Source organism: Giraffa tippelskirchi, chromosome 5, assembly GCF_054371585.1.
Source record: "Giraffa tippelskirchi isolate mGirTip1 chromosome 5, T2T-mGirTip1v1.2.pri, whole genome shotgun sequence".
NCBI classification, from domain to species: domain Eukaryota; kingdom Metazoa; phylum Chordata; class Mammalia; order Artiodactyla; family Giraffidae; genus Giraffa; species Giraffa tippelskirchi.
The window spans coordinates 162,168,253-162,194,165 of NC_137279.1; the positions used below are offsets into that span (position 1 = coordinate 162,168,253).

General features: G+C 43.3%; 1 protein-coding gene across 9 annotated transcripts in view; it reads left to right on the plus strand.

Moving 5' to 3' along the window:
- Positions 1–25,913, plus strand: part of LOC145505043 (protein CFDP2-like) — a 78,188-nt gene that overhangs the window by 15,665 nt on the left and 36,610 nt on the right. For 2 of the 9 annotated variants that reach the window (XR_014052749.1, XM_081486714.1), the window contains one exon: positions 17,044–17,232. The exons of 4 other annotated variants lie outside the window; for them this stretch is intronic. Coding sequence is in view for 1 of the 5 variants with exons in the window: in XM_081486717.1 (XP_081342843.1) it covers positions 9,414–9,515; positions 16,317–16,349; positions 17,044–17,051 (143 nt within the window). In the remaining 4 variants the exon portion in view is untranslated. Of the gene's footprint in view, positions 1–9,413; positions 9,516–16,316; positions 16,350–17,043; positions 21,700–25,913 lie in introns of those variants that run through there. 3 more of the 9 variants (XM_081486717.1, XR_014052746.1, XR_014052747.1) reach the window with 3 other exon arrangements.

The following is a 25,913-nucleotide window of genomic DNA, read 5'->3' on the forward strand; positions in this document are numbered from 1 at the left end:
ATATTATAAAGATACGTCAGGAGTTTAGTGAACTGTCATTGTTTTATCCTTAGAAAGCAAGTGATGTAACTATTTAAGATTTAGAACAAACCTCTGCCCAGTCTTTGTCTGAAAGTCACACTCTTCATTCTTAGGGCAGAAGCTCCAATTTCTGGCTATGAGAGACTGATCATAACATTAGCTGTTTATGAAGCTCTTGTGATGTGCCCAGACCCGTGGTAAACGCCTTTTGTATTACCTTGTTTCAACCTAACAATAGCCCCATCAGGTAACCATGGCAAGCTTGTTCCCAGGTGAGGAAACTGAGACTGAGCGGTTACAGAAAATGGCCAAGGCCCCGGGACTGGAAGAGGCAGGAGCAGGATTTGGCTCCAAAGTTGAGCCCCTGATCCCTCCATCAAACCGCTTCTGAAGAAAACCAAAAGCATTAGAAATATTGGAAAATTCCAACAGCTCAGCAGTATCACCCTCCCTGCATGGTACTTTGACAGAAAGTCGGTTTACAATGATATTCCTTTTCCTTAATGTGGAAGGTGAAGGGGAAACTCCAGGGACCCTTTTATTTTCTTTCCCATTCGTATCTGGGCTTTATGCCCCTGCTGTTTTGAATTCCATTTCAAATGAAAAAATAACTAAAAACCACACTCAGCCAAGCTATTTGGATTTAAAACAGAGCAGCAGAAACCTGGAAGGAGTCAGGATTCTCCCTAATATATCAAATATAGCAGCCAGCGCCAATCTGAGAGGCTCTGCTCCATTCCGTAAAGAGAACTGGCCGCATTTTGAAAATGGATGAGTTGAGTTCACTGTTGTGACTTGTCTGAAGGTCTGGAGGCCAGGTCTGGTTTTGATCTGACAGGCCTGGGTCTCCAAACATAGGTTATTCCTTTGCAAAGACTCTGGGAGTCGGCACATTTGCCAGGTACAGACCTGGAACAGTGTCCCTTTGAAGACTTCCCGGGTGGATCTTAAATGGGATTTGGTGCCCATTGTGGAATCACAGTAATGAGCTGAAAAACAGTGCTTTTCATTACACCGGCAAATCAGTTAGCCCCTCTGTTTGCTCAGGTGTGTGGCTGTGTGCCCCATGCCCTAATCTCTATATAGTAAGAAAATAAATATTTTTAAAGGGAGAGAGGATTGAAGATGAAAATGTCACAACTGGTGGGGTGGGAAAAGTGAGAGAGAGAGACTAGTCTCTTTAAAGTAAGATAATGTATTTGACATCACTACAGACAGTGACTGCAGCCATGAAATTAAAAGATGCTTGCTCCTTGGAAGAAAAGCTATGACGAAGCTAGACAGCATATTGAAAAGCAGAGATATCACTTTGCAACAAAGGTTTGTCTAGCCAAAGCTATGGTTTGACTAGACTCCTAGGTCCAGTACTAGGTCAGGGATGTGACATTTGGACCATAAAGAAGGCTGAGTGCTGAAGAATTGATACTTTTGAACTGTGGTGCTGCAGAAGACTCCCTAGAGTTCCTTGGACTGCAAGGAGATCAAACCAGTCAATCCTAAAGGAAATCAACCCTGAATATTCATTGGCAGGACTGATACTGAAGCTGAAACTCCAATACTTCGGTCACCTAATGCGAAGAGCCAGCTTATTAGAAAAGATCCTGATGCTGGGAAAGATTGAGGGCAGGAGGAGAAGGGGGCGACAGAGGATGAGATGGTTGGATGGCATCACCGACTCAACAGATGTGAGTTTGAGCAAACTCCGGGAGACAGTGCAAGAGAGGGAAGCCTGGCGTGCTGCCTCCATGGAGTCGCAGAGTCGGACACGACTGAGCAACTGAGTAACAACAATGTATTTGATATCTGCTCTCTTTACTAATTGGTCACCGTCTAGTCCGTGTAGGAAAAAAGAACCTGCTAATGCAGTAGCAAGATTCATTGAATTAGTTACTGAATATATCGCACTCCTCTCCGGAAGACGCCGTCAGACTCCGAACAGTGCCAGTAGATGGCGCCAAAGGGCACGCGCAGTGCTCTGCTTCTCAGGGTGTAAAGGATTAGAAAAAGCCCAGGCAACAAATTTAGCTGAGACAAAAGTACGGGCACCGTTTGCCTTCAGGGGAACCAAGCATAAACACAGTTTTACAGAATAGGGAAGCATGTGCACTGAAAATGTTCTTACCCCACCAGCCGGAGTCCAGGAAGTAAGCAGCAGATACTGTTTACAGGGCAGCTCTTATTTCAAAATCAGTAAGAAGGCTCACAGCAGGTAGCGAGCTCTTGAGGATGAGCACGGAATTTCTAAGAAGCCCAAGCTGCGATGGAGCTGCGGAGGGCTTGGCTTGGGGAATTCACTGGATTAGACAGCAGAGGTTGTAGAAATAAACCCATCTGTCTTATTAGAGAGACCAGATTGGTATACTGGGGGGGGGGGGGAGTTCTGGAGTTGGACAAAAATGAGTTAAAAACCCTACTTTTGTGACCTTAGGCAAGGCTCTTTCCTTTACTGAACAACAATTTACTCATCCTTGGAATAGATGTAATAGTTGTAAAGCGTGGTTGGGGAAGGGGGTGTGGAGAGTTGATTTATGGAAACCACTTAACACAACATTTACTATTCAGCAATCTCTAAAAAATTCTTCCAGCCGTGGCACTAACCCATTCATGTGGGAATTCAGACCATTCCAGGTGGACAAGACAACTTTCCCAGTTGTGTCATCACGGTGTCGATACACCCTGTGGGCTTATCACGCTATTTTTGCCTCTTATTTATTTATACAGGTCATTAGATTGTGTACTGCTTTAAAGTAAGGGCTGTTGTAAAAAATTCACCTTGAATTCCCAGAACCTACTAGGGCCTCTGTAACATAACATCTGTTGAATAGACAAGTTTTTCTTATGAGCAAGTTGTTCCAACCCACCAAGTTGAGTGATTCAGTTACAGTGATATAGCCACATCTCACTTTTTTTTTTCTTTATTGTGCTCAGGGAAGAAAACAGAAAATACTACAAACTCAGTGATGAAAATTAATTTTGAGGGTTTTTTTTGTTTGTTTTAGCCAAAGACCAAATAGAAGCCAGATGCTAAGTGGCCATTTTCAGTATTGGCCAATTCAACCAGCCAAGAGTCAAATTCCAAGACAGAATTACAATAGGAGGCGTAATTCTATGATTTAATGTCATAGCTTAAGACTTGGACATGCAGATTGTAGTTTGTCTAGGCCAAAGGGAGATGCAGAGAGATGAGAGGAACAACCTGGATGGAACCAAATGACAGGAAGCCAACAGGATGAGAAATACCATGGTGGCCAATACCTAGGCGGATATGGCGACCACAGAATTTGGCTATTGTGAGTCGTATAGACTTGGTCACTAAGTAGCCCCTTTGATTAGGGCAAGTTACTTAAATGCTGAAAGATTAAGTTTTTTCATTTATAAAATAGGGTGCATTAGTCAGGATAGGTTAGCCTACAGTGTAATAACAAACTCTGAAGTCTCACTGACTTCGCAAAACAAAAGTAAATCTCTCATTCACCCAAAGTCTCACAAAAGGCAGGTTAATGGAAGCTCTTCTACAACTAGTGACTCAGGGATCCCATTTTTTTCTATCTTGTGACACTACCACCCCATTTCACTGTGTGGCTTCCAATGATGCTGTGACAGGGAAGAGAGAGCTGGAGAAGGCACACGGGCTCTTAAGTGACAAGTGTCATTTCTACTCAGAGCCCATTGGCCAAAATCAGACACATAGCCCCAACCCAACTTCAAGGTAAACAGAAAGGTCGAGGAGCATAGAGATAATTGGAGAGTACTATCTGTGTCTGCCTCATGAGATAATTATTAAGATAATTAAATCAATCAGGATTAGGTCCTATTGAGTAAAACAGAACAGCCAAATAACAGTGACTTTAAAAATGCTAGACATCTATTTCCTCTATTGCACAAAAAGAGAAGAGAGATGGTGTGGCAGCTCTCAGTCTTCAGAAGCATGGGTGCCTCTGTGCTCCCCTGTTGTTTGCACATGGCTTCCATCCTAAAGTCCCTTCATGGCGATAAGGTGCTCTCCGAATATCAAGTCCCCATTCCAACCAAGACAGAGGAAACTATCAGGGCAATAAAAGGCACCCTATCAGCTTTAAAGAGCTTTCTCAGAAGCTCACCTAGCAATTTCCATGTGTATTTCACTGTCTGCTTCTAATTGCAAGGAAGTCTGTGAAATACAGTCTTTAACGTTTGTGAATGGGTGAATGAGCACTGGGTAGGCACCTATCAGTCTATGCCAAAATAATAATACTCAACGCATGGGATAATAGTGAGCACTTTACAAAAGAGCTTTGCCCATGACCTGGCCATTAAATGTATGTGTCCAATAAATGTTAGCTTTTCTCATTGCGTATATGCTGATTTGCTTCCATCCTGTCCGACTCTTTGTGACCCTATGGACTGTACCCCTCTAGACTTCATCTGTCCATGGGATCCTCCAGGCAAGAATACTGGAGTGGGTTGTCATGCCCTCCTCCAGGGGATCTTCCTGACCCAGGGATCGAATCTGCATCTCTTCAGTCTTCTGCATTGGCTGGTGGGTTCTTTACCACTAGCGCCACCTAGGAAGCCCCAATCAGCTATATATTCCAGTACGAAAGAAAGAGTTTTTTTAAAAAGGACTGAATCAACCTATTGATACGTGATCACCATGTGAGAATAAATGGTCTTAGAGATTTAAGAACTACTTCCTTTGATATTAACTATGAGATGTAAGATTAAAAAAACACTTTCTGAAGTCTCCATTCCACAGCACCCCTGCTATTTTAAGAGCTAGCTTTGATCATTAGCTGGCATGAAAGTGAAAAACCTTTCTGAAATACTGCGCCCTCCCGTCCGCTTTCCAAGCAGGCAGTCTTGTTTATATATCATTTCTCCCGGATGAATCATTTGTAGCAAGAGTACAGCTTCCACTTGTCCATGAGAAATTGTTCAAAACAATCCTTCTCACTCTGCACAAAACCTCAAAAGTAACAATAGACTTTCAAAATAAGACTGCTATTTGTCAGCCTCTCAAAGTCAGGGAACAGATGAAAGTACTATGTGCCATCAAGAATCATTTTGAAAGAAAAAGCAAAACCCTCCTGGTGATCGCTTATTTTTTTTTGAGCTCCCACCCTCTACCTTCTGCAAAGCTAGCTAGCTTTTACATTATACTTCCTGCAGAAGCCTTCCAGTTCCTTTTGTTTCGGGTTTCAAGGTGTTATTTTCACATGAAGCTTCCTGAAATCCATGCAGACTTATCATGGGGGGAAAGGAGAAGGCTGGTTTAGGGGCCAGAGTTTAATTGCCCTTTGCATCTGAGGAATCTGAATCCGCAAATCAAAGTTAGGCGGAAATGTAGAGTCATTTCTCAATACTGTGTTTATCTGATATGCTGAATTTATGTAGTGCTGTACAAAGACCTTACAAAGAAATACATTTTCTGCAAATCCCTGTCAAGCCCTCAGGAACAGAGAAGGGGTAGGTAAAGAGACAAGGGCTAGAGAAGATACCAGAAGTGGAGAATGGTGTCTGGACCATGGCTTGTGCAGAGATACTGTCCCAGAGGCCTTATGTTAATTCTCACAAACCTCTTCAAAGTGAGTGTTTTTATCTCCATCATATGGGTAGAGAAAGTGAAGCTCAGAGAGATTAAGTAACTTGCCCAAGATCACACAGCAGAAGAATGGTAAGTGCGGCCCCAAATCTAGGTTGACACTGCCTAGTACCTGTGCTCTCCAGGTGTGCCTTGCTGCCTGCAGTAGTTCAGTTTATTTCTTGTTAGAGGGAAGAGCAGCAAGATGTGGTGAGTAAGGAAAGTGAGGATTTAGTCCCAGCATGGCGCCATGGGACAAAGCATGCCGTCCTCCTGGGCTTTAGTATTCTCACCTCTAGAATGAGAAAGTGGAGCTGGATGGTTCTTAAACTGCTTCTGCTCTCTGATAGTCTGGGTTTTCATATCTACTTTCATCAAAGGCATCCAACAAAAGAATCAAAATAACAGGAAGGGTGAGCCACAGGCAGGATCCCTCCCTGTGGGTCAAGAGTCCAGGAAAGGCCAGAGACAGCCACTGCAGAATAAACAAACGGAGCCTGGTGTTCCTTTCAGCCTCTCATTTTCTCATCAACTTCCCCAGCCCCTTCTCCCACCATCCAGGTACCCTACTCCTGGCTTTACCACTTCTAACTCGCCACCTGCCCCCACAACTTACGGCACCCCAGCCAGGTTTGCCTGAATGCGTGCAACGCTGTTAAAAGGTCTAGTTATTTTTAGTGTTGCCATTTGCAAATTTTAAGAAGATCCTTCTCCAAACTGGGTCGATATAGCTCTGAATCAGGATGTGCCACTTAATGTTCAGAGTACAGACTGACTCCCACTACCTGCCTTTCCCACTCAGCCAGGTGCCTTGTGCAGTGTCCAACTCACACAACTGTCTGCGGCAGCCCTGAGACAAGGCCAACTGTTGATTCTCTTCAGTGAATGATATTTCATCCATCAACTTCATTTCCCATGTTCTATCCACCATATTATTGATTTAACTCCAGTTAATCTCTCCATCATCACCACCACTTTGGTCAAAAAAATATAACCTTTCTTCTGAACTACAACACTAAGTTCTAACAGGCCTCCCCCTTATCTATAATGTACTGCCTTTATTCTTATTGTCACAGCCAGAACATATATAAGCAAAACTAGTCTAACACTGAGGGCTTGCAAACTGGAGGATCTTTTCAAAATATAAATTTGACCGTTCTCTTTCCAGCTTGAAATTTTCAGTGGCTTCTCCCTACTCTTAGGAGAAAGACAGAATTCTATGGCTAGGGCTCCAGCATGATCAGTCCCCTCCCTATGGATCTAGCTTCAGTTTGCCTCTCTTTCCTTTCAGATCTCTCTCCAGTGCCTCTGGAAAGTAGCTAAATGAATTGAACTGAACTGAACTGAACTGAGAGCACTGGTCCTTCCCCCGCTCCCTGTGAACTTCTGTTCACACTTTAAGCATGTAAAAGTTCAAATGTCAGCAAGACCTTCCCTGGCCCCCCTCTTGATGGGCTCCCTTTATGATAAGTTCCTTAGCAACAAAGGCATTCTTCCCTTCTCTACACTCATCAGTTACAATTTCACATGTATCTGTGAGATCATCTGACACCATCTCTTGTCTTTCCAGCCAGCTGCAAGCTGCATAACAAGCACACTGCCTGGGCTCATCATTGTATTTCTGACTCCTTAGCATCATGTCTGGCACACAGTTTATAGCTGATAAATATGTTTTGAATGAGTGCAGGTTTGTCTGGCTTGAAGAAACCAACATTTAGCAACGACTGGTTTTGATACTCCCTCAAGAAATTTGCAAGTTTAACTTCCCCAAACTGATGGTGTAAACGGAAGAGGAAGAAGAGCAAATCACAGAAAATTAGTAATTGACAAACAGCTCCCTCATAGTTAGGCAACTCTGAACCCACCGTCTGTGACGCATTGTGGTTAACTGGTTTCTAGCAAATATTTGTTGAATTGATGGATAAAATCCAATCATTCAAGGCCCAGACTAGATGCTACATCTGCTAAGGAGTCATGTCTAATATGTACCAGTCTCCAGAAGTAATCCCTCTGTTCTCTATATGTTTAGAGCATTTCATCCTTCCCCCTGATGATAGTTTTTATCTTGCATTATTATCTGAGTATCTGTCTCATCTCTTAGAACACATTGTTACTGTCTAACTTATTTCCACTCTGACTCTCCATCCCCCAAACAGTGTCTATCTACGGTAGTGCTCAAATCAAGTTTGGTGAATGAATGAATGAATGCACAAATGGATTATAAATAATGCTTGAATTAGTACTCTGTCTCAGGGATACAGACTGCTAGCTCAAGTGTGTTCTGACTTTCCTGATCTTGTATTCTCTTCAAAAAAAACTAGGAGAAAGGATTGCTTAGGATACTTTCAATTACTTTAATTGTCCATCATTTATTAAGATTCCCTTGTAAGAATCAGGTTTTCATTTCCCTTCCCCCAATCAAACATCTTCTATTCAGGTGATCTTGACAGTTTTCTAATTTAAATCAAAGAACTTCCAGTTTCAGATAGGTGTTCCAAATACTCCTGAGGTTCAAAATCCAGCGTGGGAGAGCTCAGTACCCACCATATAACCATCTAGGTAAATGTCCTTATGGTATGGAAATTCCATTTAATAGCTGTCAACACTTCCCTTGAGTCTCTTATTTGTACCAGTTGGAACCATGCATTGATATATAAAAAATTTACCCTCTTTACATATCTCCCAATTGAAAGGCAGTTTAGCTGATTTGTCAGGGTGGTGAGAGTCTCGAGTTATCATTAGGATTCAAATATGTGCACAGCAATATATTGATACCTTAGAGTTATCAAGTTTCAAAGCAGAGAGAAACCTAAGGGGTTATTTAATCTAAACATCTAGTTTACAGGTGATGAAACTGAAGTCCAAGGAGAGAAAGTGACTGGTCAAGTGGCTTCTGGAGTTGAGATCCAAACTCAGGTTTTTGGAGTCAAAATATGTTTTATATCCCAGTGAGGTGCCCAGCTTCTTAAATACTTTATCACTGGTTATCTCTAACAACATCCCAAGAAAGGTGTATCACTCACATTTTATGGATGAGAAAACTAGGCTCAGAAAGCTGAAATGATTTGTCTCAAGGTTTTCTGGCTAATAAGAAGCCCTCTAAATAATAAAGTTGGAATTGAAACTCAGCTCTGTTCAAATCTGAATATGAGGGTGTTCCACCACATTACAGTGCTAAGGGTCATCAGAGCTTTGTGAAGAGCACCTTGCTACTGAGTGATGGATCTGAGACCAAAAGAATACAAATTCCAGACTAGAAAATTCAAGACTAGAGATGCCATATGCTCCTGTGTCCCCAACCCCACCCCCACTACAGAGCACCACCAGCTCCCTGGATTCCTGGACCAATCTATTCACAATCTTTATTATGTGTGCAGATCACCTGGGAATCTTTTTAAAATGTGGGCTATGATTGAATGTCTTTTTTTTTAAATTATTTATTTATTTTTTTACTTTACAATATTGTATTGGTTTTGCCATACATTTGAATAAGTCTTGAGTGGGGCCTGATTTTCTGCAGATTCTGAGATGCGCGGCGGATGCAAATGCCACTTGTTCTGGAGCCATACCTTGTGTCACAAGCCATACCTTGTCCTAAAGATATGACTCCATCCTCAGAGGCTGCATCTCCAGACTGCCAAGCAGCAAGATTCAAAAGGTCAAGGGAGGGCAGCTGTGGTCAAGTAGTCGAAAGAGGCACAATATTTGCATACTTGTCATTTGTTGAACGTCTTACTGTATGGTGGGCATAATGCTAAGGACTTCACAAGTCTAATCATATTTAATCACCACTGTCATCCTCTGAGTAGCTATCGATATCTGTATTTTACAGATGAGGAAGCAGACTCAGAGTTTAAGCAACTTCTCCAAATTCACATGGTTCTGTCTGATTTAACAGTTCATGCTCTTAACCACAGTGCCAACGTCTTCCACAGTGAGTGTTTCCTTTACACCCGGATCAAATCTGAATGGCTCTTTCAAGGAGGAAGGAGTCTTTGAGTAGATATTCATGAGCTGATGTGGACATCACAAACCCAACCCCAAGGTGCCAAAGAGTCTCTTAGACCAGATGTTAATCAACTTGCTAGAGAAATGTGCAAAGGATTCATTCACAGTCAGGCAGAAGTAAGCATAAGTAGCTTGGGTGAAAAATTAAAAATAACTTGCATGCTCAACAAAGAGGAATGGTTAAGTAAAACAGTATATTAGGCAATGAGCATGCTAATCAGGCAATGGGTATTCACATTGCAGATAATACATTTGTTACTACAGCATGACCTGAATTTTGTTGGAAAAAAGATGTGTGTGTATGTTTGCTGCTGCTGCTGCTAAGTCGCTCAGTCACGTCCGACTCTTAGCAACCCCATGGACTGCAGCCTACCAGGCTCCTCCGTCCATGGGATTTTCCAGGCAAGAGTACTGGAGTGGGTTACCATTGCCTTCTCCGGCGTGTATGTTTATACATAGGAAAAGATTGAAATGACATATTCCAAGAAACTAGTATCAGTAACTTTTAGATAGTGTTAATATTCATTTAAATTTTTTTTTATTTTTATACTTAATCTGTACTCATTTTTCTATAAAATGGTATAGCATATGTATTTTTTTAAAGAAAAAGTAAATATACAAGGCAGGAAAAAGCTGAAAAAGGATAACAAAAGTAATTATACACTAAAATGTATTATTTTTATACATTAAAATACATTTATTTTATATGTTAAAATGCATTATAAAGTTATAAATATTAAAACAATTTGGAATTGGGAAATAGTAGAATAATAAATCAGTAGAAGACAATAGAAAACAAAGTAAAAGATTTGCATACATAACAATTTCTTTTTTCTCTTGGAGTGAGAACACTTTCCTAAAACTAATACAGAGCTATGTTATGCCCCCCCAAATACGATATATGCAGTCAGTAGATCATTGACAGGGTAGGAAAAATATCTCTAACAGAGAGAAACATATTTCTAACACATATGACAAGTAAATAAGACTAATTTTCTTCAAATAATTTTCTTTAGATAAATTTAATAATTTATCTATTAGAGCACTGATAGATAAAATGTTTTTATAACTGAAGAGAAAAATTGCCAAAAAACATGAACAACTATTCAAAAAAGAGGGAAAAGAGTGTGAGAATGAATGCCAGTTCCAGCAGCATTTATAAAAGGGCACCATTCATGCCATTGTTCACCCCAATGATTAAAGTTTTTACGTAATAATCAAGGTAGAAATTCAAATCAAACCAGAACAAGAACAATCCCATTAGTCACATCTGAACACTAAGGGCTTCATCAGTAGCTTAGTGACAGAGGGATAGGAAATGAATGCCCAGCTCCTACTGTGCACAATTCATAGTCCATTGTATATAATTAGGCTTACACTGACTACATAATAAAACATAGCAGTAAGGGAAGTGAGATGGTATGAGGAATGAAAAACAGACTGATAAGGGACTACAATCCCAGCTCTTCCTCTAGCTGTGTGTATCCTGGAACAGCCTCATTAAACCTCCCTTTCATCATCTCTATAAAATGGACACAATAAATCCTGTTTCACATATGTAAAGCACTTAGCACCCTCACTGAGCACTGAATACAGTAGTAACTGTTATTACATCACCAGGATTATTATTAGCACCCATGTCCCAGGTGGCTCAGTGGTAAAGAACTCACCTGCCAAGTAAGAGACACATGCCAAGCAGGAGACACAGGTTCGATCCTTGGGCTGGGAAGATCCCCTGGAGAAGGAAATGGCAACCCTCCCCAGTATTCTTGCCCAGAGAATCCCATGGACAGAGGAGGCTAGTAGGCTACAGTTCATGGGGTTGCAAAGAGTCAGACATGACTCAGTGATTAAACAGCAGCAGGGCAGAAATAGTGCCCATGCTTTTCACCTCCCCTATGGTACTGAGCACAGAGCAAGTCCCTGTGATGGCTGGGTTGGGGGCTGGTTTGGGGACGACAGAAGATGAGATGGTTGGATGGCATCATCATCTCGATGGACATGAGTTTGAGCAAACTCTGGGAGTTGGTGATGGACAGGGAAGCCTGGTGTGCTGCAGTCCATGGGGTCGTAAAGAGTCGGACATGACTGAGCAACTGAACTGATTCAAGGAGTGCTTTCTGTGTTCTGAGAATAATGCTAAGTATTTTACCTGCCTTGTTTCAATTAATCCTCACCCCAGATTTATGAGAGATGAGGAGATACTCTTATCCCCTTTCTACAGATGGGAAGACTGAAGCAAATAGAAGGTAACTACAGAAGTTAAGGACTTTATGGTTTATAAATGATGGACTAGAGCCTGGAACCCAAGTCTGTCTAACTAGGATCTTGGCTACCATGTTGCCTCTCTTGGAATGATTTTGCAGATGTGTCTCAAAAAGTGAAGGCTTCCCAGGTGGCTCAGTGGTAAAGAATCTGCCTGCCAATGCAGGAGAAGCGGGTTTGATCCTGGCATCAGGAAGATCCTTGGAGTTGGTAATGGCTACCCAATCCAGTATTCTTGCCTGGGAAATCCCGTGGACAGAGGAGGCTGGCGGGCTACAGCCATCGGTCGCAAAGAGTTGGACATGACTTAGTGACTAAACAACAGCCCAAGAAATGAAGTGACCTGCCCAGGATCACACAGCTAGTAGGTACCAACACTGAGACTGGAATTGACGGTTTTCCAAGTGCAAAGTCACATGCTCCCATGACACCACACTGCCTTCCCCAGTCCTGTAAAGACTAGCTTCTATCTAAGTGCCTCTTCTCTGAGCCCAGAGCCTACTGCTGTCCCTGTCCATTGGTTGGTGGCCTGGAACCACGCCTGACTTTTCTCAGCTCCTTTCCCTTAGGACTGGGTTCTGGAGTCTGTCCTTGCTGCTCAACACCTCCTGCATGTGGACAGATCTTCCCCAAAGGTGGCAAATTCCTACCTGGTTCCAGAGAATACAAACTGGAGTTTCCTCGCCAGACACACCCACCTTCGAGAATGAATGTAAATGAGTTAGAAGTAAACTAACCCACTTCCTTGGCTTCTCTGTTTGGTCTCCTAGGTTGCCTTGCTCCTAAGCTGACTTGAGTGGAGCCAAGAGGTCAATCCCTCCATCTTGCCTTCTCCCAGTTTCATCTTCCTGTTCACTCAGTCATGCTAGGTATCCATAATGCCTTGTACTCAAGCCTGACCCGTGACAACTGTGCGATGTTGTTTTTCATTATGTCGCTCATCTCCAATTATAAAAGCAACAGGCTCATTGTGCCATTTCCCACTGTTATGACAAACCATTCCTCTTCACAGCAAATGCTGCAGAAACATCAAGGGAGGAGTTACGCTTGAAGTTTTATAACTGGCATGAGTACTAATTAAAAATCCTCCAAGGTGTTCAAAGGATGCTACCACTGGATCAATTTGCAACAGATTCTACAGAGGAAAAGCAGACTAAGAAATAGAATATTTAAACCCTGCGAATCATTTCCTTGGTAAAGCTCTCTGTATCTTGTCAGAGGAGCGAGTCATCTTCCTGCATGAAGTGTTCATACTCACTTCCGGTGAGTAATGAGAGGGGCATTCAGGTCTGGACACAGCCACTGTGCACGTGGTGGAGCCCACGGCACTCCAGCTTCCTTTTCAGAAAGCAGAGGTGCTGCCTCCAGGGCCCCATTGCTTCTGGCTTTTCTCCAGGCTTCAAAACAGCCAGAGTTTCCGAGGGGCATCTGCTGGTGGCATCTGCCAGCTCTCCATCCAGTGCATCGTGGCGTCTGTGACTGAAAGCAAGTTCCCACTGGAAGCCATTGCCCTGTGTCTCTGTGCTGGCTGAAACTCATGCCAGCCCCAGGAAAGCTCTGTGATGCTGGCAGGCAGCAATCGCTAGCAAGGAGAACTGCAAGGACCCAGCCTTAGCTTGGGCTGCAGTAGCACTTAAGGGCAAAAATATAAACCGACACAAACTGATTCATGAGATGAATGGCTCAGTCTATTCAGGAAGCTGGAAAACACATACCACAGATCTGGTGGAGAATGCAAATGCATGCCACGCACAGAAGGCTGTATGTTATCTAGATCAAGCACGGTATTTCCAAAGAGATAAGGAAGGAAAAGAACCCATTGCTCGGAACAGTAGATGAAGCAGGACAATGGGAGATTTGAGGTGTTAGAAACTCCCATCCTGCTTCTAATTTAGGTTAATCATAAAGCCTTCAAATGACCCCATAGAAACAGCCTGGGAGGGCAGTTTTGTCCCCCCCCCCATTTTACACAACCTGAGCTTCGAAGATCACACCAGTAGTCGGTGGTCTGGTGGCACAGGAACCCACATCTCTCAGACTCCCAGGCTCTGAGTTACCTCAAAACTCATTTTGTTCTGAAAGATTTTTATTGAAAACCACCTGTATGCAGCACCCAAGCTTGGAGCAGACATCCTCATGAGATGTTGAATGAAAGAAAGAAAGAAAGGGAGAGAAGAAGATGTCCCACCATTTTTGCTTTCCAAGTGTGTGACCTTGAAAGTGAAAGTCACCCAGTCGTGTCTGACTCTTTGCAACCCCATGGAGTATACAGTCCATGGAATTCTCCAGGCCAGAATATTGGAGTGACCCACTCTCCTTTCTCCAGGGGATCTTCCCAACCCAGGGATTGAACCCAGGTCTCCCGCATTGCAGGCGGATTCTTTACCAGCTGAGCCACCAGGGAAACCCAAGAACACTGGAGTAGGTAGCCTGTCTCTTCTCCAGCAGATCTTCCAGACCCAGGAATCAAACAGGGGTCTCCTGCATTGCAGGTGGATTCTTTACCAACGGAGCTATCAGGAAAGATCTTGAGCAAGTTGCAAATAAACTGCCACTACTCTCGGGTATCCTGTGATGCACAGGGAACCATGGGGAGGGTGGAACCAGATCCTGACCTGACTCCATCAGCAACCAGAAGGGGGAGGGACATCAGGGGGTCACCAGGCCCCTCTGGCTTCCAGTTATTAATTTGTAAAACACTGGACTTATCCATAAGGACTCTTCCACCTCTGATATGGTTTTATTTTACGGTTGAGAGGTTGAAATTAGATTATTGTAAAAATCTAATTTTTGTTGTAAGATCCCCATCATCTCAGATTTTCTTCATAGATGTGGTGATGGACTAAAGATCTTACCGTTATATAAGAGACTGCCCCCTTAGCACCTAACACTTCACAGCTGGGCAGGATTGCCGCCTCTCCCTCCTTTTCTGCTTTGGAATTTCATGAAGTCCTGGGTGGTGTCTCCTCCAACTAGGGTAACACACAAAGCAACTCTCACAAAGACCAGTCTGTTTGCTTCAGTTTTTGAATCAAGGCCCATCTCTGATCTTTAAGGAATTACAGCAATATACACACAGGGAATTCTGTGGGAATAAAGTCTGTGTCTGTTTGTTATCCAGCTCCTAGCCTGTGTGTAGCAAATGCTACTACTACTAATAGTAGTAGTAATACTACTATTACTGGCTCAATGCACGGCAAATCTGCTACTAATACTACTGCTGCTATTACTCCTGTAACTACTGCTGCTGTTGCCACTACTAGTACTACTGGTTCAGTGCACGGCAAAGACTACTACTACTAACTACTATTGCTGTTACTACTGCTACTATTGACCCAGTGTATGGCAAATACTACTAATAGTAATAATAATAACAACAGCATCAGCAACAACAGATTTAGAATTCAGTAAGCACATATTAGGACTTCCCGGGTGGCGCTCATGGTAAAGAACCCACCTCCTAATGCAGGAGACGTAAGAAACACAAGTTCAATCCCTGGGTCAGGAAAATCCCCTGGAGGAGGTCATAGTAATCCACTCCAGTATTCTTGCCTAGAGAATTCCATGGACAGAAAAGCCTGTAGGGTTACAGTCCACAGGGTCACAAAGACTCAGACTGAAGCAACTTAGCATGCATGCATGCACACTAGCATGCAAGCACATATTAAATGCCAGCCTTTACGCTGCTTGCTTTATATGCATCGTCTCACATATTTTCCTTCAACAACTCTTGGAGGGAGGTACCATTATCATCCCTGCTTTACAGATGAAGGAATAGATGTATGAAAAGGTTAAAATACCTGCTCAGAGTTACACAGCAACAAGTGGCAGAGTTGAGATTCAAACCCAGAGAGCCTGACTCCCAAGCTTGTCCACCTAGCCTCCAATGACACTGAGCTGCATTTTGAATAAACAAATGAATGTATGCAAGGATGGGGGAAGGGTAGGACACAGGCTTAGAAGGCACGCAGTCCTGGGGTTTGGACATCAGCCCTGCTACTTACCAGCTAGGACCAAAGTCCAAGTCTCTGTTGCAGCAAACTTTGGAAGCACTTCTCCTTTACCACAGTTTTTGTTTGAAGTCCCTTTCCAAATCTGCCTCTTCTCAGCTAAAGGCAAGTCTACAAACACATATGAAATGCCCACCAATGTTGAGTATGTCCCTGGGCCCTGGGGAGAGATGCACGAGTGAATGGGACAGAGTCCTTGCCCTCCAAGAGCAGAAGCATCTCAGGTGTGAACACGGAAACAGCCACTCACCAGGCACATGGGACCCACTCTGCAGGACATGGGTGCAGAGGAAGGGCTGATTAACACTCAAGGCTCCATCATTGGCCCACAGCTGCCTTCTGGAATTACATCTTGGGTCCTTTGGGCTTATAAGACATTGTTGGGTGATTTATTATAGAATTTAGAGCGAGAGAATTTTGAGACCATTCTAATCCAATCTTTCACTTCACAGGTGAGAAAACTGAGGCCCAGAGAGGTGAAAGTCGTAAGTAGCAAGGGACAGGATCTGGTTCCGACCCAGACCTCTCGACTTGCCTGTCTTGCTAAGTTTCAGCAGTTATGAGATGCCCCAATCTTCCTCTCGTTTATCCTTCCTCCTCCATTCATACTCTCCATCCTCATTCAACTGGTTGTGATCATGCAGGACAGGGACTGAATACATATAACATTTCTCAGTGGGATACTTGAAATTAAATAAACATTAATTTTTGGACTCATTTCCAGAAATCTCTCCAGCAAGAACCTTTATTTATCTAGCTGAAGTGCCAAAGACTCAGTTATCACTAAAATCTGCCTCAGATGAATCTTGTTTGTAAAATGTAGTAGATGGAAAAACTCCTGATCCAGGATTTGGGAAGCCGATTCTAAGGTCAACTCTTCCAGGAGGTGGCCCAGGACTGTAGGCACATGACTCAGCTCCCGGAATCTCCAGCAGTTCTCTGACTGTAAAGGAGAAACCTAAGCCCAGTGGAAGCTCCATGAGGTTGAGGACTTGGTCAATTTTTTTGTCTCTCCAGGGCCCAGAGCCATCCCTGGCATCTGGTAGGGACTCAACACATACTTCTTTAACATGTGGACTATCTTCAAAGTCTCTAGCTTTTGGTGAATAGGAGTCCATAAAATCACTTCCAAAATCTAAAGTTCATCTTTTGGTTTTTTCCTCTCCCACCTCAACCCAGTCTCTTAGCAACAATGGGGAAGAGTTGCCGGTTCTGAAGCAGTTCTCAAGTTGTGTGACCTGGCAGCTGCGAGTTATTCTGTGGACTCATACTATCATTTTGGCATCACTCCCCCTCTGCTGTCACTCCCCGGGCCTCCTGCTCAAAACCACCCATTCAGTGCGGGGTACAAGTCCCAAATTTGAAACCGTAAGCATTTCCTTGCATCTTCCATGTGTCAGTTGATTGAACACCAGATTAAACATTTTTTAAAGCAACTAATCATCACAACCATTTACCTAGCACCTACTATGTGTCAAGCAGATTCACACACTCCCTCCTGCTTTATCTTCTCAACAAGCCTGGAAGCACCCCCTCTTACAAATGAGAGAATGGAGGCTCAGAAATGTCAATGAACTTCTCAAGATCATACAGTGAGCAAAGGCTGTGACCAATATGGGACCTCGATCTTCTGTCTGATTCCAACCTTATAGGTTTTAAAATCTGATTTAGAAGAATCTGGAAAGTGTTCTAAAAGGCCCACAAGAACAACCCAGTGAAAAAGGAACAGAATGGCATTTACAGACCATCCAGTTCTTTCTCCACCTACTTTAGTTCCACTCTTAAAGCTGAAATAACTTGTTTTCTGTCGCTCCAGTATCCAGAGCTGACACTAACAGCTGGGAGTTAGGCTCAAGAGAGATCAGTTTGGAATGAACCTTTTAGCGCATTCAGTCTAGCCCCAATATTTTAAACTGTAGCCCAGAGAGCTTAAGAAGATCACCCATTTAATCAGGCAGAGTCAGCCTTGTTTCTACCAAATCCTAAGCTTTTTATCTGAAAAGGGGCAATAATACCTGTATATTAAGCTGTGACTATGAAGACCAAGTGAGATAATGTCTTCAAAGTGCTCAGCCTGGTGGCTCAGTGGGAAAGAATCCACCTGCCAAGCAGGAGACATGGGTTCGACTCCTGGATCAGGAAGATCCCGTGGAAGAGGAAATGGCAACCCATTTGAAAATAAATGGGCAACCCAATGGAAATAACCCAATGCCAGGAATATCAACAACTCCAGTATTCTTGCCTGGGAAATCCCATGGACAGAGGAACTGATGTGCTTCAGTCCATGGAGTCACAAAAGAGTCAGACATAACTTAGTGAATAAAAAGTGCTTAGCGAGGTTGAGACCTGACCCTTGGTAAGTTCAGCAAATGGTAGATGCCACTGACCCTGAACCTCGGTCTTTTTGTCTGTAACTGGGGCTGGCGAGGGCCCCTAACTCATATATTAGTTAAGGAAATCCAGTGAGCTCTTGGATGTGGCAGAACTTTGCTGTGTTTGCTTCACAAACGCTAGCTTCAATCTTCTGGCACTGACAGGTAGACGTTTTCACGTGTTTCTAGATGATGTCCGAGGTGGGCAACATCAAAGTCAGGTTGACAGCATCTGCCCCAGCCTCTGATGATTATGGATGATTATGAAACTGGAGAAAGGAAAGACAGGAAAAATCTGAAAATTTGTATCCCCATATAAATTTTACCTTCTCACTCTTCTCTTCTTGGCATTGCTTAGATTTCAGCGAAACCCCAGTGGTGGCAAGGAAGGCTCTAAACTGGAAAGGCATGGAGGGATTGGCACTGTCTGGACTAGCACCAGATAGTTTGATAAAAGCTTGATAAAAGTTTGATAAAAGCACCAGATGGCTTGATAAAAGAAGTCAGGTGCTGCCACGTAAAAGGCTCATGATGCAGGAGGGAGCTGTATGCAAGTGTGTCACGAGCCTAGAGAACTATGGGTTTTGCCCACCACGTGAGCTTGGATTGCACTGAAGGACAGCAAGGGCCCGGCCACCGTAGTCTCTCTCATCTCCTCCTCTTTCTATACCTTCTGTCTAGGCACTCTTTTTCAGGATCACCCCTGCCTGCCCTTGTGTCTTTTACCTGGCTTGTTCCAGTCTCCCAATATTCAATCTACTTTTTAAAGGCTACACCATCGGGAGGAGTGAATGGGAGACGGGGAAGGAGTGATAGGTTGTGTAGACAAATACACGAAGGAGTTTGACTGTGGGAGGATGGAAAGAAAATGAATGGCTCTTGAGGAGAGTTGGATTAAAGCTGTTTCCTTTTTTAATGAAGTGGTGTTTTTTCTCAGGTGAAAGAGACAGGAGCCCATTTAAATGTTTTTGGAGAGGAGCCAGTGGAGACGAAAAGGATGAAGGGACAGGGGCTAAATCAATAGCACAAGGTCCCTGAAAAGAGGGGATGGGGTTCAGAGCTTAGGGGCAGCCACCAAGGAGGGAGCTCTCTTCCGTGGTGATAGGAAGGGTGAAGGGAAATAGGGATTAAAGGTGAGGCACCCTCAGTCCAGACATCCACAGACACACACAGTCCAGAGTTCAGCACAGGCTTCCTTCTCCCTTTGCACAGCTGTGGCCTCCTGCCAGGTGCCACCTCTGGTGCTCTGAGTGCCTGAATTGCCCTCACCACAATCTGCAAAGTAGGTACTTCTAACCCCCGTGGTATAAATGTGCACATCAAGTCTCAGAAAGCACATGAAATTGCCTAAAGTTACACAACTAGTGTTCTTAATGAAAGGAGTGCTGAGGGGCTTCCCTGGTGGCTCAGTGGTAAAGAATCTACCTGCCAATGCAGGAGATGTGGTTTGATCCCTGATCTGGGATGATCCCACATGCTATGGAACAACTGAGCCCATGCGCCACAACTACCGAGCCTGTGCCCTAGAGCCCGGGAGACACAACTACGGAAGACTGCATGCCTAGAGCCCATGCTCTGCAACGGGAGAAGCCACCACAATGAGAAGCTCGTGCGCCACAGCTAGAGCATAGCTCCCACTCTCCCCAACTAGAAAAAAGCCCTTGCAGCAATGAAGACCCAGCACAGCCAAAAGTAAACAAATATTTTTTTTTTTAAATAATGCTGACACCAATACAGTCCTAGATATGTGTCACATTCCTTCCTAAGTCCTTTATATTCATTAACCTATTTAATCCTATGAAGTAGTTACTATTACTATCCTGATTTACAGATGAATAAATTAAGACCCTGGAAGATGAGGGGGTTTTTTGCCCAAAGTCAAACAACTTTAAAAAGCACTGAACCCAGTCCATCCACCTTCCAGTTCAGTAGCCTGGACCATGTTGATTATGGGACACACAGAAATGGGGACTAAACTCAAACCCTCTTTTGTCTGGCTCCCAAGGCCAGACTTTTCTCATTATGTCAATGCATGAGGCTAGGTAATTAGCCTTCTTCTCTTTTTTTCTGTTTGGCCATGATGTGTGGCTTGCAAGGTCTTAGTTTCCTGACCAGGCATTGATTCAATCCATGCTCTTGGCATTGAAACCACAGAGGCCTAACCACTGGATTGCCAGAAATCAGCATTTAGAATTGAATATTCTGTATGGAGAGCCAATTAGTACTCCTGAGGACAACTAAAAGATACACAGGTACCTCCATCAGACTTCCCCCAATTTTTCATTGGCCAAAACTGGGTGATAGGAATCTTTCAAATTCCCTCATTGCTGGGGCTGTCTCTATGGTGGCAGTGGACAAGTGGGGAAGGTTGAAACTGGCATACCTTTAACCAAGCCAGTGTCTGCCACAACCATGCAGGGAGATAGGTATTTTACCTAAGGCTTCATTCATTCATTCAGTAAATCATTGATTAACCATAAATTCTGCACAGCACTGTGCCAGCACTGGGCATACAGAAGGGGGAGCTCCTGGTTCTTGCTTTTTAAGGATCTTAAAGACTCCAAGACGGATACTTAGAGTGGATACATGAGTAGACTTGTCTATCTCATCATGTGGCAGCAACCTATAGTGAGCTGTGTGCAAAGGGTGCTAGAAAGGGGCAATACTCCGTCTGTCCAGAGGAGGGAGTAAGAAACAGGCTTCACAAAGAAGCCATCACTATTAAGGAAAAAAAAGTTTGCCGGATGGACAAGGGAAGTGAGGGCTTGTGACTCAGGCTGAGGGGACACATGTGCCCAGTCACGGAAGCAGGGAGAAGGATGCAAATTCTAGAAGCTTGGAAGGGTGAAGTATGGCTTCAGCAGAGATACCAGCTTTGGGGGAAGGGAGGGTATGAGGTATAGCTGAAGGGGTAGGCAGGAGCTAGACCACGTCACAATGGGTACTGTGTACCACATATAGGAATTTAATCTCTAATTCTTACTACCACCCTGGGAAGCTTGTCTAGTCCTACTTCCAACTTCAGATAAGAAAATGGCCTGTGTCCACCACTGATAAAAACCAGGGCCAGGGTTTGAATCAGGGTGGCCTGAAGCAAAGCCCACACTCTTTCCCCTACACCATAAGAAAAGAGGTTTCTAAAGCTATTGCACCCTAGTATGTAACCAAAAATAAATAAATAAAAGCCTTTTTTGCTACGGTGGCAGTGGCCATGTCATTCCAGAAACTAAGATTTGTTCTCTTACAAATGAGGGGTCAGTGTATTTTTTTTCCCCTGTTCATTATAAAGGCCTGCTTCCTACCAGAATGAATAATGAGGTTGTAGCTGTCTGCATTCAGCCAAAGGAAGACGCATAATTGTATTTCTTCCCTGATGGAAGAAGCAGCTGTGGCACTAATAAAAATGACTGCTTTTCAATTCTTTCAACAGAGTAAATAAAACTCCCTTGTGATTAACAGCAAATTGGTTTCCTACAGAGTTGTCAAACCTGAAGGGATGTGATAAGGGGGGGAGGAAGAAGATGGGGGAATGCTTGGTTAGTGTGCTTTCTTTGAGTATATGTTCCAAAGGTGCTTTGAGTAGGAAAGATTCTTTCAGGAAATTCCCAAGCCTGGCAAAATAATGGCATGGGGACCAAAGGGGAAAAGGGGGTCTTAGTTGTTAACAACCACAGTCTCTAAGGCTTTGAAATGTGGGGAACCAACTCTTTCTCCATTCATTTATTCTATTGAATATCTATGAAGTGCTTCCTAGTATTTTATTCAATAACCGAATATTTACTGAGTGTCTACTGTACCCAGGCACAGTGCTGTGCTTCCAGGGAAGAAAGGTGAAGAAAATCCAGTTCCTACCCTCAAGGAGTTCACAGTCTAATGAAAAGAGAGATGCTCATTGCTAGGATTCTAGTGATAAAGTCTACATGGAAATAAAAATAGTGGATTTTTATAGTTTTTTCTCTCACTTGACAAATAAGGCAAAGAAGCTGTTTTGCCCCCAGCTTCATGTGAAAGAGTTACAAACCAAGGCCAATGAAAGATCAATCAGAAATGAAGATAATATAGCTTTGAAATGGTAACAGAAGGAAATGTGATTGTGTGTGTAAAATACTGGTGGATGAGAACAGTATAATTTGAGGAAGTTAGGAGTGAGTGGGATGTAGGAGACCCATAGGGGCTGTGCAGGTACTACCAGGGCTAGCAGTTGGTATCACCCCAGCTCCTGGTACCACCCCAGGTCCAAAAGAATAAGGGAGGGAATTGACTACAGGGACCTGGAAGGGAAAGAGTTGTGTAGAGAAGATGACCTTGAGAGGAAGTGACTGACAGTTGAGAGTCAGATCTAGACTAAGGCGACCAAAGAGGGAAAGTGTCAAGGAAATAAACACCTAATCTCATTCTCCTCCATCCCAAGACTTTTTTCAATCTTATAGGTCAGGGAAGGCTTCCTGTAGTGGAACTGAATCTTGACAGATGAATGAGAATTCAGTATGTGAAGAGCAGAGTGAAAAAAATCTCAAGTCAGAAAATATAGTCTGAGCAAAAGTAAAAAGTTTGGAGGTAGACTGAAACCAGATCCTGAGAGGGACCTTTATTTTATGGGCAGAAGTTTGACTTTTGTACCCAGAGCATTGGAGAGCAATTGAATAATTTCAAACCATGATCATATTTGCATTTATAAAAAAATTCCCTTGGCTGTAGCATGGAAGATGGATTGCAGAAGGGTTAATATTGGAGAAGAGACAGGCTGGTACAGTAAACAGCAGATAAGAGGTGAGAGACTTCCCTGGTGGTCCAGCAGTTAAGACTCTGCACATCCAATGCAGAGGATATGAGTTTGATCCCTGGTCGGGGAACTAAGACAGTAGTCACATATGGATGTGAGAGTTGGATCATAAAGAAGGCTGAGTGCCAAAGAATTGATCCTTTTGAACTGTGGTGTTGGAGAAGACTCTTGAGAGTCCCTTGGACAGCAAGGAGATCAAACCACTCAATCCTAAAGGAAATCTACCCTGAATATTCATTGGAAGGACTAATGCTGAAGCTGAAGCTCCAATACTCTGGCCTCCTGATGCGAAGAGCTGACTCATTGGAAAAGACCCTGATGCTGGAAAACATTGAGGACAGGAGGAGAAGGGGGTGACAGAGGATGAGATGGTTGGATGGCATCACCAACTCGATGGACATGAGTTTGAGCCAGCTCCGGGAAATGGTGAAAGACAGGGAAGCCTGGTGTGCTGTAGTCCATGGGGTCGCAAAGAGTCGGAGACGACTGAGCAACTGAACAACAACAACAAAGGGGTGAGAGCCTGGACCAACACCAAACTCATGGAGACAGAGAGAAGGGGACAGTTTTTAAATAAATGAGGAAGTAGAAATGATGGTTGCTTGAATGGGAGAAGTCTATGCAGCAAAGAGGGACATAAAGATTGACTCTCAGTGTCAGTGGATGGCATGTTTACTTGGGTTAGAAACAAAAGCAGAACAGGTTTGGGGGAGGCAACAAGACGGCTTTGGTCTAAGACATACTGTTTCGCGTGCCTTCAGGACACCTAGGTGGAGAAGCCCAAGGTGACTCAAGTTCAGGAGAGGGAGAGAGCTGGGCCCAAGGAGAGGCAGAGCCATGTGAGCACTGTGCTGATTAGGCCATAGACATACACAGGAAGAACCTGGAGAGCATAGAGAGAGAGAAAGGAGAGGGCTCACAGGCTAGATGAACTCCCACTCTCATCTATAGGATGAGCATGCCTCCTTCTCTGGGTTGTTGTGACATTGAGAGGGGAGATATATCTGAACATCCCTTGGGCAGAGCAGAGACTAAATACATTTGCAAAAGCAGAGAAAAGGTACAAATGCTGAGAAATTAGATTTTATACTGTGTTCAGAGAACAAAGCAACAGCTGCTTTACGCTTAATGAACATCACAATATGATCTCTGTTCTTACTTCCTGACATATCTGTCCCTCCTTGCAGCTTGGACAGTAAGAGAAGGGCGGTGAGTTCCCAGAGCTGTTTGTATCTCACATTCAGCTAAGTATTTGTAAAACAACTAGCATATCATAGGTATCCACTAAATGCATAAATATGGCTGATTGATTGTCTGTCAGGGAAAACAAACGAAAAAATAAAAATGAGAGAGACCCCAAGCTGAATATAGTCCCAATTACCCCTGCACTTCTCCATGACTGATAAACCACTCACTCTCTGGGTTCTGTCCCTCCCCCACTGGGGACACATGATTAATGTCCTTTCTCTTTTGGAGAGTGGTGGTCCGAAGAAGATTAATGAAGTCAGAATCCCTTAGAGATACTTGAGTAAGAAATGGGGCGTATTGTTGTCGTGTTTTAATTAATTTGAAAATTATCCTATATTGTTCAAATGGCGACTGACTCATCAAAAGTGGGTGTTTGGAAGTGATAAATGGAAAGTCTGAGGATTTTCTCATTAATTAATTTGGCTGTGAAAATAAGCACTGGCCCACATTCCCAGTGAAATAAAAACAGACCAAAAGGTAACCAAGAAGCCGGGCTAGTGTGGAATGGCATCAATTCTGCCCTGAGGCATAGACTCACACTTTAAGCAGCCAAGAAATAATTTTACATATGTAATATGTAATATATTACTTTAAGTATTTTCCAAATTTTTTGCAATGTGTATATGTCATTTTACAATACAAGCTTAATTAAAAAAACGTTAAAATAAAAATATTCTTCATACATATATAGCATATAGAATACATATCTCATATGCAATAAGTAAAGTAATATAGAGTAAATTCTACATTTGCTTTTCTCTTTATATATGCTTTGAGACTTTTTAAAGTTAACATTCCGCAGTGTGATTTGGTCCTTTATTCTGTTTACTTTGTTTAGATAAACCAGGAGTCTTTACGCATATGCAACAGAAACTGCACTTGATGGATACATACCAAAAGGCACTGGAGGGAGGAATGTAAGGGAATGCAATATTTCAAAAGGAAAACAAGGGACCAGGCTTAGAAAGACAGGAAGAGGAAGCAAGCAGTTCCTGGAGTTTGTCAGAAACTACGCATGGGCTCTTCCAGGAGCACCTGTGACAACCAGTTAACTCAAAACCACTCATGTGACCAATTAGGAAGGGAAGGCCTGGTCAGCTCAGCAAAGGCCATGCTTTGGCCTGTGGCTAGAGGAGAGTAGGGCACTTTGCTAACTGTCCTAGCCAGCCTGTACTCAAAGGACTTTGAACATGCTCCCAAGTGAATCATAATCCTAGACCCAAAGGAAATGGCATGGGTATTGGACAAACAAAAACAGATGCCCATCACATTTGTAATAGTTCCCTCTCCCCGTCCCAATTTTTTAAGGTATAATCTACATAAAAACAATGATAATTCAAATCGAGCACTGCCCCATTGCTGAATAGCTCTGATTGTTAGAAAATCCTTCTAAGGTGTTGACTCCACTGCTGTTCTCCCATATCAGAGAGGAGTCAGGATGGTGGTAAAACTGAAAACTGTCTTGTTTGAGCATCAGTCGAGAAAGCTGGGGGAGAGGGGAGTTTGGAGGCAACAGGAAGACACAGGGGTGAGATGAGCTGTCATCACTATGCTACCAAAGGGCTGGCTGCCATGAAGCAAAAGAATGAGGGCTATTCTTTCTTTTCCTGAAGACCACAGTTAGAACCAAGAGGCAGAAGTTCAGG